Source organism: Bubalus bubalis, chromosome 22 (genome assembly GCF_019923935.1).
Source record: "Bubalus bubalis isolate 160015118507 breed Murrah chromosome 22, NDDB_SH_1, whole genome shotgun sequence".
NCBI lineage: Eukaryota > Metazoa > Chordata > Mammalia > Artiodactyla > Bovidae > Bubalus > Bubalus bubalis.
This window is the reverse complement of record NC_059178.1, coordinates 24,330,335-24,348,082: the sequence shown is the minus strand read 5'-3', so window position 1 is coordinate 24,348,082 and position 17,748 is coordinate 24,330,335. Positions and strand designations below refer to the sequence as shown.

General features: G+C 42.3%; 1 protein-coding gene across 9 annotated transcripts in view; it reads right to left on the bottom strand.

Annotated features, from left to right (window-relative positions):
• The window catches only part of DLGAP1 (DLG associated protein 1), a 785,192-nt gene that overhangs the window by 135,065 nt on the left and 632,379 nt on the right, over positions 1-17,748 (bottom strand). For all 9 annotated transcript variants that reach the window (XM_006071833.4, XM_044934621.2, XM_044934623.2 and 6 more), the window contains one exon: positions 11,447-11,687. In XM_006071833.4, the coding sequence (XP_006071895.1) occupies positions 11,447-11,687 (241 nt within the window). The remainder of the gene's footprint in view (positions 1-11,446; positions 11,688-17,748) is intronic.

Genomic DNA, 17,748 nt, shown 5'->3' with positions numbered 1-17,748 from the left:
GGGATAAACTATAATGAAAAAGAATATAAAAAAAGAATGTATATATGTGTATAACCAAGTCACTTTGCTGTATAGCAGAATTAACATTGTAAATTATAGTTCAACTAGAAATGGCCAAAAAATGGGTAAGAGAGAAAAGTTATCTGTTGTGTGCTGGTGGAATTTACCTGTCAGTAGGATACCAGCAGATGGCAAAGAAAACTTTCAGTGTTAATAGTGACATGGCCATTGATTTCTCATTACAATAAATATAAGACTATTTCATATATAGTTGCTAATGTAGTAAATGATGGTGACTGCAGCCATGAAAGTAAAAGACGTTTACTCCTTGGAAGGAAAGTTATGACCAATCTAGATAGCATATTGAAAAGCAGAGACATTACTTTGCCAACAAAGGTCCGTCTAGTCAAGGCTATGGTTTTTCCAGTGGTCATGTATGGCTGTGAGAGTTGGACTGTGAAGAAAGCTGAGTGCTGAAGAATTGATGCTTTTGAACTGTGGTGTTGGAGGAGACTTTTGAGAGTCCCTTGGACTGCAAGGAAATCCAACCAGTCCATTCTAAAGGAGATCAGCCCTGGGTGTTCTTTGGAAGGACTTATGCTAAAGCTGAAACTCTGGTACTTTGGCCACCTCATGCGAAGAGTTGACTCATTGGAAAAGACTCTGATGCTGGGAGGGATTGGGGGCGGGAGGAGAAGGGGCTGACAGGATGAGATGGCTGGATGGCATCACTGACTCGATGGACGTGAGTCTCAGTGAACTCTGGGAGTTGGTGATGGACAGGGAGGCCTGGCGTGCTGCAGTTCATGGGGCCGCAAAGAGTTGGACACGACTGAGCGACTGAACTGAACTGAACTGAATGTAGTACAATCATGGTACTATTCATCTTGGTCTTCTCTTTTTAAATAAGGACACTTGGCAACAGTAAAGGGTCATCCTGAACGCTTGACAGAAAGTCAATTGCAGGAGGAACAGAGACAAACCCTTGGCTGGAGCTGTGAAGGCATGTCCAAGTGACAGCATTAATCACACGTATGGTTTTCAGTTGCTACTAGTTTGCTGTATTTGTTAAAGTTCAATATGAATTGGATCAGACAATGTCAAACTTTGAAGAGTTTTAAAAATGTCTGTTTATTCCATTATAAAACATGAGTCTATGGAGGTATCAGGAAGATTAAAAAGTGAATTTTTAGGTTCCGTGTTGTCATTAATTTTGGGGGAGAAATTTCCCATATAACAAATATTCACAGGAAAAGAGCCTGATTTTCTAATGTGTGTTTTCTGATTGATCTTGGTAACTGGGTTGTGAATACTCAACCCAGCCAAGAGACCAGTCAGATCAGGAGTAAATCAGTGTAGTATTTTTTTTACTTAGTCCAAGGCAGAGACCAACGATGACTTCATCAACCACAACACAAACCTACCAGCTGCTTACTTTCCACATGAGTAGGTAAAGATTCCTTTTCCCATTCAGTGCTTTCTGACAGCACTGTAACTAGATCAAGGGGTTATATTTGATCTTTTAAATCCATTGTAATGTCAAAATGACAAAGTGTAATATGAAATTTTAAACCCAAGCAGTATTTTAGTTTTTGAGGTTTTGTCTCTATTCATTGTCATTTCTCTCTCTTTTATTTTTTACGTCTTTAATTTCACTTTAGATATTTCAGGGTTAGACAAACCAGCATGAAACATGGTATTGCTAATATGTGATCAAAACATAAAAGAGGAGTTTTCAGAAAATTTTATGGAAAACACAGGCTTCAAACATGGCAGGAACTAAGTGAATATCTGTGGGAAGAAAAATGAATTAAAAGAGTTTTTGGGCATCTCATTCTGTAGACAAATTTGTATTAAATTAGTTCAGGGTATACTATACTTACTAAGCACTTATTGATGAGTAAAGAGAATTTAAGTGTGGACTTCCCTGGTGGTCCAGTGGTTAAGGCTCTGTGCTTTCAATGCAGGGGGCAAGGGTTCAATCCCTGGTCAGGGCACTAAGATCCCATATGCCATGCACTGTGGCCAATAAATAGATTTCAAGTTCTTAGTCATTCTACTGTATCTTTAAAAAAAATAAAGAGAATTTAAGAGCCTGCTCTGTCACTTACTAACTTGGTCAAGCTGTTTAAACTTGCTAATAAGCCTTAATATTTTTTCCTGTATTGTGAAAACAATGATATCATATCCTGTACATGTCATAGACTACTCGTGAGGATTACACGAAATAATCTCCACAGCTGGTTCATAGTGCTTGCCAAGGAGTAAATGCTCCAAGATTAGCCATTATCATCATTATTAAACTAAAACAGATTGAGAGATTTAAAATTCAACAGAGAGACGTTATGTGTATTGTACACAGTGCTTCCTTATTAATGGTCTTGTTTGAACCTCACAACAACTCTCAAGGCTGGAAGACACTGGAACTCCATCACTACCAGCCCTGTGACAACCCCTCAGGTGGGCGAAGGCAGATTAGCAGGCTGTTTATGGAGCATGATACCTCCAGGCCTGGCACACTGGTCCTGAGAGGTGATTTAAAAAAAAAATTATTTTATTAAAATACAGCTGATTTACAATGTTGTGTTAGTTACAGTGTTGTGTATAGCAAAGAGACTCATTTATACACATATATACATTCTTTTTCATATTCTTTTCCATTCTGGCTTATCACAGGATATGAACATAGTTCCCTGTGCTATAGAGTAGGACCTTTGTTGTTTATCCGTTCTCTATAATAGTTGGCATCCGCTAACCCCAAGCTCTCAGATCCCTTTCCTACCCTCTCCCCATTGGCAACCACAAGTTTGTTCTCTATGTCTCTGAATCTGTTTCTATTTTGTAGATAAATTCATTTGTGTCATAGTTTAGATTCCACATATAAATGATACCATATGGTGTTTGTCTTTCTCTTTCTGACTTACTTCACTTAATAAAATGATAATCTCTAGGTTCATCCATGTTGCTGAAAATGGCATTATTTCATTCTTTTTTATGGCTGAGCAGTATTCTATGGTGCATGTATACATACTACATCTTCTTTATCTTTTCATCTGTTGATGGGTATTTAAGTTGCTTCCATGTTTTGGATACTGTGAAGGGTGCTGCTATGAACACAGGGGTGCATGTAAGCTTTGGAATCATAGTTTTCTCCAGATATATGCCCAGGAGTGGGATTGCAGGATCGTATGGTAGCTTTGTCTTTAGTTTTTGAGGAACTTCTATGCTGTTCTCCATAGTGGCTGTACCAGTTTACATGCCCACCAACAGTGTAAGAGGGTTGCCTTTTCTCCACACCCCTTAGAGGTGATTTATATGTGACAAAACTGCTGGAGGAGACAGACCCTCTATCTTCTTCAGTGTTGATAGGACTTCTGTATTTTATGACTTCATAATATTTCTATTTAGAGTACAAAAGAATGCCATCTTGAGGGCCCGAAAGTAGAAATGTTATAACCAAATTCTTCCTAGAATCATCACAGTCCGTTTTCTCAGATATTAAAAAACAGAGAAGTTTCCTCACAAAAGGCATAGTTTTTACTATAAATCTTGCTCTTTTTTTCTGGTCTAATCCTCCTAAGATGGGAGGAAGTGGATGTCTCCAGTCCTACATGGATATTTGGAGAAATTCAAGGAAGGGAGCCTCATAAGCAGAGGGACAAGAAACCAGTCCAGGCAAGACCTGAAATTTATTGCTTGATCTTATCTCGAGTAGAAAAGAAAGGTTCTTTGTTTAAAAAAAAACTTCTGGCCTATATCTGTCCTTTGGACTTCTGAACCTTTCCCTCATTGCTTTATAAAAACAACCTGTTAATTAACTTCGTGCCTGTTAGAAAGAAGTGAACTTCCTCTGAACTCTAAGGATTCTTGGTGAATTTGTAGAGCTGGGGCTCAAACAAGCAAAGAGCTATGGCTGGCTGACCTGGGGTTTTATTCTGACTTTGCTTCCAGCTAGAGGCCCACCACTCTGGGTCTTAGTTTTCCTACCTTAAAGTGAGTTCTGTGGATGAGATCAGTGGTGATAACCTTTTTCAGTAAAAGGCCAGAGAGCAAATATTTTTGACTTTCTGGACCATATGGTCTTCAGCAACTACTCAGTTCTGCTGTGAAAGGGTAAAAGCAGGCACAGATAATATGTGAACAAATGAGTGTGACTTTATGTTCATAAAACTTTATTTATAAAAATAGGAAGCAGGTTAGATTTGGCTCCTAGGTTGTGGTTTGCAGACCTGTGGACTGGATGATGTAGAATTTTCTTCTATTGCTAATATTTTATGATTCAACCTGTTTTAATAGCAATACTATTTGCCTGGGAAAGTCACCTTCATTATACAAACATCTGTTGAATATGGAGTTTGTGAGGTAGTTAAGTATTTTTCTGCTGGTCACTGCAGTGTTCCTGGAGAAGGAAATGGCAACCCACTCCAGTATTCTTGCCTTGAGAATTCCGTGGACAAAGGAGCCTGGTGGGCTACAGTCCATGGGGTCGCAAAGAGTCGGTGAGCAACTCTCACTCGTACTCATTGCAGCATTATTCACAATGACCCAATATGGAAACAATCTAAGTGTCCATGGAGGGATGGATGGATGAAGATGGAGTATACAGGTCCACAATGAAATAGATTTTAATTTTTTAAATTAAAAACCCTTTTTATTTTATATTGGAGTACAGCTGATTAACAATGCTGTGATAGTTTCAGGCGCACAGCATAGCAACTCAGTCATATACACACATGTATCCCTTCTGCCCCCACCCTCCCAACCCCCATCCGGGCTGCCACATAACACTGAGCAGAGTTCCCTCTGCTCTACAGTAGGCCCTTGTTGGTGATCCATTTTAAATACAACAGTGTGTACATAACCTTCCCAAACTCCCTAACTATCCCTTCCTCCCACCGTTCCCTCTATCCTTCCCCTCAGCCACCATAAATTCATCCTCTCAGTCTGTAAGTCTGTTCCTGCTTTGTAAGTCTATTTGATACCAAATGGAATATTATTCAGTCATGAAAAGGAAGACATCTTGTCATTTGTGACAACGTGGGTGGACCTTGAGGGTATTATGTTAAATGAAATAAGTCAGAGAAAGGCAAATACTGCAGGATCTCACATCTATATGGAATCTAGAAAAGCTGAGGCAGAGAATACATTGGTGGTTCCTGGGGGCTGGAGGGTGGGGGAAAGGCGGAGATGGTGATCTAAGGAACAAACTGCCAATTAGAAGATGAATAAGTTCTGGAGATTAATGTACAGCATCATGATTATAGTCAACAACACTGTTGCATTCAAAGTTGCTAAGAGAATAGATCTTAAATGTTCTCACCACCAAAAAGAAATGATAATTATGTGAAGTGATGAAGGTGAGAAATTTGTATGCAGGTCAGGAAGTAACAGTTAGAACTGGACATGGAACAACAGACTGGTTCCAAATAGGAAAAGGAGTTCGTCAAGGCTGTATATTGTCACCCTGTTTATTTAACTTATATGCAGAGTACATCATGAGAAACGCTGGACTGGAAGAAGCACAAGCTGCAATCAAGATTGCCGGGAGAAATATCAATAACCTCAGATATGCAGATGACACCACCCTTATGGCAGAAAGTGAAGAGGAACTCAAAAGCCTCTTGATGCATGAGAAAGTGGAGAGTGAAAAAGTTGGCTTAAAGCTCAACATTCAGAAAACGAAGATCATGGCATCCGGTCCCACCACTTCATGGGAAATAGATGGGGAAACAGTGGAAATAGCGTCAGACTTTATTTTTCTGGGCTCCAAAATCACTGTAGATGGTGACTGCAGCCATGAAATTAAAAGACGCTTACTCCTTGGAAGGAAAGTTATGACCAACCTAGATAGCATATTCAAAAGCAGAGACATTACTTTGCCAACAAAGGTCCGTCTAGTCAAGGCTATGGTTTTTCCAGTGGTCATGTATGGATGTGAGGGTTGGACTGTGAAGAAGGCTGAGTGCCAAAGAATTGATGCTTTTGAACTGTGGTGTTGGAGAAGACTCTTGAGAGTCCCTTGGACTGCAAGGAGATCCAACCAGTCCATTCTGAAGGAGATCAGCCCTGGGATTTCTTTGGAAGGAATGATGCTAAAGCTGAAACTCCAGTACTTTGGCCACCTCATGGGAAGAGTTGACTCATTGGAAAAGACTCTGATGCTGGGAGGGATTGGGGGCCAGAGGAGAAGGGGACGACAGAGGATGAGATGGCTGGATGGCATCACTGACTCGATGGACATGAGTTTGAGTGAACTCCGGGAGTTGGTGATGGACAGGGAGGCCTGGCGTGCTGCGGTTCATGGGGTCCCAAAGAGTCGGACACGACTGAGAGACTGAACTGAACTGAAACGTTTGATAGAACTCTCCTGTGAAGCCATCTGGTTATGGACTTTTATTTGCTGTGAGTTTTTAAATCACAGTTTCTTTTTTCTTTTTTTTTTTTTTTAAATCACAGTTTCTTAAACTTACACAATGTAATATGTCAATGATACCAGAGTAAAACAAGTATTTTTCTGCATCTTCTCTTACTTTTCTTTCTCCATTATTGAGTGCCTACCATGTGTATTATAAATATAAATTACTACCTTAATGTCATTTTGCTCAAGATCTTGTGTGTTTAGGGTTTGTTGTTGGGGGTGGGTGTGTGGGGAGCAGGTTGTACGGAGGGTAGGATGAGGGAAGGTAGGTTCAGTGTGGTTTTCTGTATGGGATGGCTGACCAGGTGTGATGACCCAAACCTGTGAGAACTCCCAGAAGTTAGCCCTGACCTCAGGTGCTCTAAAGGGTAACTGCTTCTGTATATGGAGCTGGGAGAGTGTGTGAGGTTAAGATTATGGAAAAGCGTGTCTCTGTTTAAAGGAGAATGTGACTGCTCTTGTTGGAAAAATCAAACTGGAAATATGTGTTGTGATCACTGTGGCCCCAAGCCACACTCACAAGGGCAAGCTGTGTTGAACTCCCTGCTTGAGGACCCTGGCTGTTTGCCCAGGAGGATGCTCTGTCCTGGACCCTTGCTGCCCTTCCTGGGGGCGCCATGAAGGACAGGAGACCAGTTCAACCCCATTCATTTTTAAGAGCTTCCCCTAATGAAAAGAAGATAGCACGCCAGCCAAATATCAGGAGCAACAGTGTGGCACATGCTTACTCTTCATAAAGTCACATTATTGTTACATAAGTCTTTCTTGAAACTCTTATAATGTACCAGAGGAAATATCTTAAAAGACCAGAGAATCATGTATCATGATAGTTTGCCTATTTTTGTGAAAGAGTAGTATTTTAACTCAAATATTATATTGGCTTTAAAAATCATAAAAAGCAGTATAAGTGTTTATTTAAAACATCTCCCTCTGTCTACACCCACTGACCCTCCGGCTTCTGTATGCTGTCTCACCACTGCAAACGACATATTTTGTGTCCTTTCTGACCACGTGTGTGTGTGTGTATCTGCATGAGCATGTCCATCGATGATGATGCACTGTTTATGCTTATCCAGACTCTTGTGTCACCAGATTGAAGTCTGTCTAGCTGCAATGTGGCAATGCTTTCGATAGATCTTGAATGCTTAGCATAGGAAGTAAAAAGAAATCTCATCCTTAAACACATACAATTGCATTTGTATATTTCACAGAAGGCCAGCTGAATCCAGTTCTCTGAAGTGGAGGTTTGGGTCTATGTCTAGCACCAAGTTCTACTTTTACCTAAAATATTCAGACGATTGAGGTAATGGTGCTTGTTTTCCCACAGTCATGAGGCTAACTGACCACTTAAAAATTTTACTTTCCTAGTGTTAGTTGCTCAGGCATGTCTGATTCTTTTCGACCCCATGGACTATAGCCCACTGTGCTCCACTGTCCATAGGATTCTCCAGGCAAGAATACCGGCATGGGTAGCCATTCCCTTCTCCAGAGGATCTTCCTGACCCAGGGATTGAACCCAGGTCTCCCGCATTTTGGGCAGATTCTTTATCATCTAAGCCACCAAAGAACAGTACCTCTAATCCTCACCAAATAGTCCAATGGTGCAATGATTATATAGGAACTTACTTGAATCTATTAGGTGGAGAGATATCTGAGTGCTTGAAGCAGATAATAAAGGGAGATAACATAGGACTGTATCATATTTAGATAAACCAAAATGTCAATTAACCAAAAGAAGCATAACTATACGTCACTCCCCAACTCAGTTCCTAGTTGGCTCTGCTGCTGCTGCTGCTGCTGCTGCTGCTAAGTCGCGTCAGTCGTGTCCAACTCTGTGCGACCCCATAGACGGCAGCCCATCAGGCTCCCCTGTCTCTGGGATTCTCCAGGCAAGAACACTGTAGTGGGTTGCCATTTCCTTTTCCAATTCATGAAAGTGAAAAGTGAAAGTGAAGTCACTCAGTCGTGTCGACTCCTAGGGACCCCATTGACTGCAGCCCACCAGGCTCCTCCGTCCATGGGATTTTCCAGGCAAGAGTACTGGAGTGGGTTGCCATGTTGGCTCTGAGTCTCCATTAATCCCTGGTCATATCACCAGGGGCTCCCTAGGGCCCTTTGGAGCCGAGCCCATCTTCCTGACTCTCCCACATGGCAGCAGACATTTCTGTGGACCTTTCTCGGAGGAGAAAAGCTTAATAGTCTAGTTTGCTAAACATCTGAACCATTTAAAATGGGCTGACAAAAATCAAAGACAGAATGTGGATTGTTGTGGGGGGAAGTTAATAGCTATTAACTGCAGTTGACAAAAATGAATTGTTTTTCAGACAAAGGGAAGTTTAGGACATTTAAAATCTATTGTGAATGTCCAAAAATAATGAGCAAAGGCGAAATCTATGTCACATCCTACTGAACACAGATGTAAACCTGACCTGTGTGCACAAGGGAAATGGTTAAAATTAGAGCAAAGTCATTTCCTGATTAACACAGACGAGTGCATGCTTTCAAAAACTAGTAGGTCCTATGAGAAGGCAGATTTTCTATGGAAGGAAACCAGTAGAAGAAAACATATTAATAATAACACTGACATCATCATGACAGAGAAAAGGAAAACTCTGTGTACGTGTGTGTGTGTGTGTGTGTGTGAGAGAGAGAGAGAGAGAGAGAGAGAGAGAGAGAGAGAGAGAGAAGAAGGGTAAGAAGGAGATACAGAAAGTATGACAGAAGTAGAATTAAGGGCACAGAACCTTATTATATCCTAAAATGACTTTTTTTTTTTAAAGAACAAATCCATGGTATAGATAAACTTTGAAAAGTGATATTAGAATTCTAAAGGCTTTACTTAGAATCTATAATAACATTTAGTTCTTAAACTATTTGCTTATTTTTCTATGACTGTAAGGACGATATATCATAATGTTGACTTGGATGATGAAGGGTGACATCACCAGCTGTCGTGTACACATATCTGGTATTTTATGCTTCACCATTCCCCATGACAAGTTCCGTCTTCCTGCCCCTAACCCCCGGCAGCTGCAGCCAAGCCTGGAGTCTCGCCGTCCCAGGACTTAGGACAAGGCTCCTAGAGCCCAAGGTGGAGCGGGTGTTGTCAGCTCTGTGGGGTTTTCATTGACTGCTCCCTGTTTTTGGCTGTTCTCCCACACAGGGCCTCTGGCTAAAGCCTCTCCAATTCTAAATTGAACAACACAAGACACCCCCACCCCAGGCCCCCTTCACCTCCTTCTCTGATAGGCTTGTCAGATTTAGCAAACACTACAGATGTCACAGATAATTCTGTAGTGTAAGTAGGTCCCATGAAAGATTTGGGATATACTGACACTACAAAATGATTCACTATTGATCTGAAATTCACATGTAACTGGCAACTTGGATTTTACCTGGTGAGCTTATTATCTGAACTCTGGAAACCCTCAGCATACCTGGGAAGGGTCTTAGGAAGGTCAGAATAGGGTATTTGGGGCAAGGTGTTCCCCTTTCCTTCCCTCGGCCCTTCTGGGCAAGGATCTGAATTTTGCATATTTAAGGAGCAACTGCAGCACAGAAGAGTAGCTGGTGAGTGATGAACCTGCTGTACAGAGAACAGATCAGACAGGGCTGGGGGGAGGTGGGTGGGGAGGCGGCGGGGAAGCAGGGAAACACCAAAGACGAAACTAGAGACACAGCCACATCTTCAAGCTACACTTATTGCACAGACGTAAACACGCACAAATATGCCCGTGAATGAATTTAAAAATGTGTTCATTTCCTGAACCAACTTTATTTAACTTATTAACCTCGTCTGTGGCTGTTTGTGCAGAATCTCCTAGTGAGCAAAAATGCACCCCTGCTGTCTCTGGTGGGAATTGGCCACCCAGGGCCAGAGGTGCTGGGATACAGTGGGTCAGCTGAGCCATGGTCTAGAAGCATCTCTTCCCTAATTCTGAGATCCTAATTTGCGTTGGTCCAGAAGGAAGACCTGTTGTTTAACCTTTAACGGCTTTCTTGCAAGTAAGATGAGAACCTATTAGTTCCCAAGCCAGCAAAAGTTCTAAGCTGAATGATAATTGCTGACATTTGAGGCACCTAGAATGAAAACTGAATAGTTTAGCAGAGATTTGTCCTTCTAATTAATTCATCATTTATCTTGACTCGATGTGATGATTTTTTTTATCGAACTAGTCTTTATTGGAGTAATGCTAAATTCTACCAAAGTTAAGCCTAGTTACAATAGAGAGGATTTTCTTCTTGGACCCAAATGTTATTTTTTAAAAAGCACCCTGAAACCCTCCAAAACAATACATACACTGTCACACACAATCCATGGCTATATTCCTATATGGGTCCAGTGTCATGGAAACCAGCTAAGCTCTTCTGTGCCTCTCTGATGAAAATTTGATCAAAAGACAGTGTAGTGGCATAAATCCAAACTCAGTTTAGAGTGAAAAGGAGGTGCTGGGTGCGTATAGATAGTCAGGAGGTCTAAAATAAAATGAAATAAATCTGCCTTTGGTTATAATAAAAGAAAACATAAGTTGTGCAGTCAGTATTACTGCATCATCCATTTCTTATTGTCTCACAATGATAGTTCAGGTCTTTGGGGAGAGTCATTTTGTGTATATCTTGGGATTTTAAAAGCTTTCCAGCTCTGCGATGCTCAACAATCAGGGTGTCTGATTCGTGGAGAGGGTCATAGCCCTGAACAGGAGGGTCTGCTGATGGAGAGCAGGAGTTGGGTGGGATAAGAGTACTGGCCCTAGGATGCTGTGTGGGCATCTTGGGAACATCTCTCCCCCTGTGCTGTCTCCCTTGGTCCCCGAGTTGCAGTTTCCTCTGGTGATACGGGAGACGCAGATGGAGGAAGGGGGTGCGTGACTGTGGCCGGAGGCTGGGATGCCTCGCGGGGAGTGGGTGGGGTCTGGTGACTGGAGACTGTGTGATATCCTCGAGGGGACCACGTGCGGTGTCTGGGGACAGTTGAGGCGCCGCCCGGGCGGCGCGGGGTGGTGCGCGGGGCTGGCTCTGCACACTCACCCGTGCTGCTTTGGATGGTCCTCACGGTGGTGGTGGTGCGCGGCGGGGAGGAGGACCGCAGCGACACGCACTCGTCGTCCTGCGAACAGCCCTTCTCGATGGCTCGCACGTAGCTGTGGCTTCGCATGCGGAAGCAGCCAGGCATCGGCAGGTCCAGGGCCTCCACCGCCTGCGACTCCAGCTCGCTGAACACCGACTCGCACACCGACTCGAACTGCCCATTCACCTCCATCTCGCTCACCTGCGGGGCCAGATGGGACGTTAGCAACCGCTCTTCCCGGGAAGAAGCCAACTCGCCCTCTGAGCATCTCCAAACCGCATCCCCGAGAGGAACGCCCCATCAGATAGCATTAAATTCGAACGTATTTTTAGCTCCTCAGCAAAGAGATCAAACCAGTCAACCCTAAAGGAAATTAACCCTGAATATTCACTGGAAGGACTGATGAAGCTTCCACACTTGGCCATCTGATGCGAAGAGCTGACTCATTGGAAGACTCTGATGCTGGGAAAGACTGAAGGCAGGAGTAGAAGGGGAGGACAGAGGATGAGATGGTTGGATGGCATCACTGACTCCATGGACATGAGTTTGAGTAAGCTCCGGGAGTTGGTGATGGCCAGGGAAGCCTGGCGTGCTGCAGTCCATGGGGGTCACAAAGAGACACAACTGAGCCATTGAACAGCAGCATCCTTGCAGACTAACGGGGTGGTATCTAGCTTATAGTCAGTTAAATTCTAAAGAAAGAGAACTTTGTTTTTAGAATGCAAGGAAGCATGGTGTTGGGAAATCATTCCTCCAGCTCATGCTGAGGTGTTAATTTTCCTTTATCCCTTCTCCTGCAGATATAAATGCAAACCTAGGGGCCAATGTTACAGCCCACGGTCAGAGTTCATGTACTTCAATGGGGCAATTTTTGGCACAAACGTTTTAGAAGCTAGTATTTTTATTGTGCCTTTGGAAGTGATTAGTTGTCAAATAATTTGTGTCGACTGGAGTGTAATTTAGTGCGAAGTCTAGAAACAGGCCCTATATTTTCTGGCAAGATATATATATTCTGCACAAAAATAGGTCAACCCAGATATGTCAGTCTTGAAAGACACTATTATTGAGATTTTCAAACTGTATCAGTCAGTTCAGTTCAGTTCAGTCACTCAGTCGTGTCCGACTCTTTGCGACCCCATGAATCGCAGCACGCCAGGCCTCCCTGTCCATCACCAACTCCCGGAGTTCACTCAGACTCACGTCCATCGAGTCAGTGATGCCATCCAGCCATCTCATCCTCTGTCGTCCCCTTCTCCTCTGGCCCCCAATCCCTCCCAGCATCAGAGTCTTTTCCAATGAGTCAACTCTTCCCATGAGGTGGCCAAAGTACTGGAATTTCAGCTTCAGCATCATTCCTTCCAAAGAAATCCCAGGGCTGATCTCCTTCAGAATGGACTGGTTGGATCTCCTTGCTATCTAAAAAAGGTTCACTCTTCTCAATAAAAAGCTGATATGGTCCACAAATTGTTTTTAAAATCTTCCAAATAAATTGTTCCCCCTTTTGAGGAATCGGTGTTTATTTACTTATATTCCTCTGTATATAACTTACCCTGGATTTGAACACCACATTAAAAAAAAAAAAAAAAAAGCCAGACCAGGTTGTTTAATAGCTCAGTTGTGTCCAACTCTCCTGCCACCCAGCAGATTGCAGGCCGCCAGGCTTCTCTGCCCTTTGGATTTCCCAGGCAAGGACACTGGAGTGGGTTGTCACTGTCTTCTCCAGGGGCTCAAACTGTGTCTCTTCCATCTCCTGCATTGGCAGTCGGATTCTTTACCAATAGCACCACCTGGGAAGCCCCATATTATATTTATATGTATATCTTTATTTCATACTAAAAACCTTGGTTTTCAAGGACACAGAAGATGATAGACTTGGGATATTCTACAATGATTCATGTGGTTTCTTCCACAGTATATACACAACAGCCGCAGAATAGCAAACTAATACCACTGCTGCGCATACCACCATTAAAAACAGTTCACAATTCCTTCCTTCTGCATGTGCTCTCTCTGTTCGTTCCTCATTTAAAAATAGTTGTGCTACGGAAGGAGGCCAGGCTCCACCTTTGCAGTACCAGGTGCTACTGCAGTTCCGACAACCTTAAAAACTTGAACTTCGCTTCTGGGGGAGTATACTGAAATGTCGATTTGAGAATTGCTGGTTGGGGGGAAATAGCATTTAAGGTTGGAAGTTGTGTGTGCAAGATTGTGTATGAGTATTCATGTATTAAAAAAATTTAAAGGCAAAAGGAAAAATTGTTGTATCAGATTGACATTATCAGAGCACATCACGTACATGTTCCCACTGTAGCTCTCGTTAGTCCTAGTTTTACAAATGACTATATATTTCATGTTTGCCACTACGTTTTTTCATACAAAAAGGTGATTCTTTATCCAGTCTAGACACACATATAGGTCAAGTAGCTCTAGATGGCTTATAAAAACAAAGAGCGAGCCCCCAACCCAGCACCAATTCTTCCTCCCCAGAAGAACCATTTTCAATTCTTCCAGGTGAATCTTAACGGTATTTGTATCCATATTGCCAGACACATGCTTATGTGAATCTCCTGATATGTTCAGAGACCTCTGATAACCTCTTGGTTTCCTTCCTGCCCTTGAAACATCTGTCTGGGTGCCTCCTACTATAATTTATGGTTGCTAAGACCACTGCTGTGCTGGGATCTCCCTTCCCTATGATTCTGGGGGTGCCTTTCATTATCCAACTGGTGGTGGTGCCCCAGTTCCCCTTTCCCTGTTTTATTCCCTCTTTTCAGTGGAGCACATCTTCTAGTGCTTTCTTGGGAAGGCAGCCTCCTTCACATTGTTGGCAATGTCTGTACCACCTCCACCGTTAAGGGAGAGCATGCTTGCATTTAGAGTTTTAGCTGCATCCCTCCTCCTTTCAGGTATTTCTCGGCTTCTCTCCTTGTCTCTTAGCCTCTGTGTGTGCTAGAGACTGAGAAAACAGATGTCTTTCTCACCTCTGAGCCTTTCTGTGTGTGCTGGTTTGCCCCATCCCTTCTGGAAGCTTTTTAGGATTTTTTTTTTGGTCCTGAGTGATCTAATGTTTCACCATGGTATTCATTCCCTGTAGGGATCTTTGTCCATTCATTATACTAGGTACTAGGTGGGCCCTCCCAACCTGCAGATTCATATCTTTCAGTTCTGGGACCATTTCTGGGACCATCATTTCATTAGTAATTGCCTTTCTTTTGTTTCACTGCTCAGATTTTAAATTCATTTGGATTTATTTTTTTATCTGGTTTAATGCCATGAGTGGGACTGTAGAGAAGGCTGAGTGCTGAAGAATTGATGCTTTCAAACTGTGGTGTTTGATAAGACTCTTGAGAGTCTGTTGGACAGCAAGGAGATCAAACCAGTCAATTCTAAAGTAAATCAACCCTGAATATTCATTGGAAGGACTGGTGCTGAAGCTGAAGCTCCAATCCTTTGGTCACCTGATGCAAAGAGCTGACTCACTGGAAAAGAACCTGATGCTGGGAATGATTGAAGGCAGGAGGAGAAGGGAACGACAGAGGATGAGGTGGTTGGATGGTATTACTGACTCAATGGACATAAGTCTGAGCAAATTCCAGGAGACAGTGAAGGACAGGGAAGCTTGGCATGCTGCAGTTCATGGGGGTCACAAAGAACTGGACACGACTTAGCAATTGAACAACAACAATGCTACTTCTACTATATCATGGCAATTCACTTTAATTCTCTGAGCCTCACTTTTCTCATCTGTAAAATGGGTATAATAACACCTACCTCACAGGGATGCTTTTAAGGAGAAAAATAAAACATACAAGTGAACATTACTAGGCACATAGTAGGCATTCCATAAGTACTAGATATTATTTTATATTCTCTGAGGTTCATAAATTAAAAAATGATCTTTCTTATGCATGTGTGCATGTCTGTAGCCTGCCAGGCTCCTCTGTCCATGGGATTCTCCAGGCAAGAATACTGGAGTGGGTTGCCATTTCCTTCTCCAGGGGATCTTTTAGATCCACGGATCGAACCCACGTCTCCTGCATTGGCAGGCACATTCTTTACCACTGAGCTACCTGGGAAGCCAATCTTTCTTACAGTTGATATGAAATTAATGAGATAATATGCAAAGCTTATAGCGTATGTCAGGTAAGTGATATATAGTAACTATTCCATTCTTCTCATTTCCATTATTACTACCACTATTATTGGCAATATCATTGCCACTAATACCCAATTCCAGCAGATATTGAAGAAACTTATGAGTTAGGAGTCAGGCCACCTAGGTGTTCTAGGTTCTGTCACTGGCTAGCTGTGTGCTCAAAAATGCTTAATTCATCTCAGTTTACATTTCTGGTACAAATACAATGAAGGGATAGTTTAGGTCAAAAGTCACCACTAACCTGCTGGTATTACCATCAAGTACAATAACTGCCCTATCACATTTACATTTTTAAAATGGTGTACAAACCCAAACATCACTGGACAAAATATATGTGTGGGAGTTTAGTTTATCATTCTAGGTGAAGATGTTTGATTTGGACTTGAAATAAATTGAGAAGTAAATTGGGCTAATTTGGAAATGAGAGTTATTATGCCAAATATTTTTTAAAATGTGACGTTCTCAAATTCTTCTCAAGTCTTACTTTAAAAGCCCCCATATTTTAGATGTGTATATAGGAAAAAAAAAAGTAGAAAGGGAATAAACATATAAAAAGATGTTTGTTTCTCCTCATAATCCAAGCGCAATCTGTTTTTAGGGATATTTTATTTCTATAAGGTATGAATGGCGGAAACAATTTAGTTATTCTATACCAATGTCTTACAGCATTTTACTTTGATCTTTCTAGGAGCCTTTGATGAATAATATATCAGGTTTTAAGAAGGAATAGGATATAATGCACTTAAATTCTATACTATTAGAGCTGCTACTGAAGATCTAGAAGAGAGATATCTCCAGCATCACAACCACCAACTACTTGTTGAAAAGCCTAGAATATATGTAGTGGGATTACTTAGAAGAAGAAATCATTCCCTTTGAATAATGGCAATGCTGGGATGGTGACAGAAAATTTGAAATCAATCTTCCTGATACTCTGTTCCTTGAAAAATGAATATGATACTAGAAAAACGATGTGTCATTAGGAATCCATTTAGGGTGGCTCTGCTTCCTGTATTTTACTTCAGGCGAAATGATCACACCACTGAATGGCAGACTTGACCCCCCCGACCCCGGAGCAGGGCCCAGACGTGCCTCTTCAGTGATTTGTCGACATTGTACTAAGTTGTCACCAGAAAGTGACACTGTCTCAAGGAAGGTCAGATCTGTGGCGCGGGGACTAAAAGCAGGCAGCTGCATGAGTGTGCGTCCTGATGAAGAAGCTCTCCTGCTTTACCCATGTGAAGTTATGAAAGCAGTGGGTGTGTATAAACATTTCCAGCAAAATATTCTAATCCCATGGATGTATTCTTCAGGTGTGAGACCGGAGAGTTATAGACTCTCTTACAATTCTGGAAGGCTATGTGACCACGAGCCTGTCTAGAATAAAGATCAGTTTAAAGAAGTTTTAAAAATTATATTGTTTATATTGAAAAAAAGTAAGAACAAAGCAAAGTTCAAATTTCACCAAATGAGACACCAAATATTTACCTAAGAGTTGGGATAGTGAGCCTCACTGGACAGCGGTAGCTGGCACAAATAGATATGTGTACACTCTCGGAGATTTCTTTAAGGAAATGTACAGCGGGCAAACATTGGAAGCCAATATGCCAACTTTTCCTGACTTCCACCCTACCCGGATATTGGAGCCTTGCTGCCTTTGCTTTTCAAGGATACATTTTAGCAGGAAGCTCTATTTTGATGGTGGGGGCAAAATGAGAGGAGTGATCCTATTTCAAGGTCTTACTCTGATAGATCAGAGACACTTCAGGGCTTAGCCTACCATCCAACACCACCGCCTTAGCATCTTCACCGCTACCACCATCGTTGGCATCATCTCTACCACCGCCATCATTACCACCACGCGCATCACACTCCTCACCACCATTACCAGCACCATCTCCATCAACACTGTTGCCGCTATCAACAGCAGCCGCAGCACGACCATCACCACCGCCGGTAATATTAATTCTCACCTTGGTGATCACAAAGTCTTTCACACTAGCCTCTCTGCCTCTTCAGGCTCTTTCTCATTCTCTCCAATTTTCCTACAATTAAATTTTTTTTGGGGGGGGGGGCTGGATTAACTATCCTTCATCAAAGTTCTGA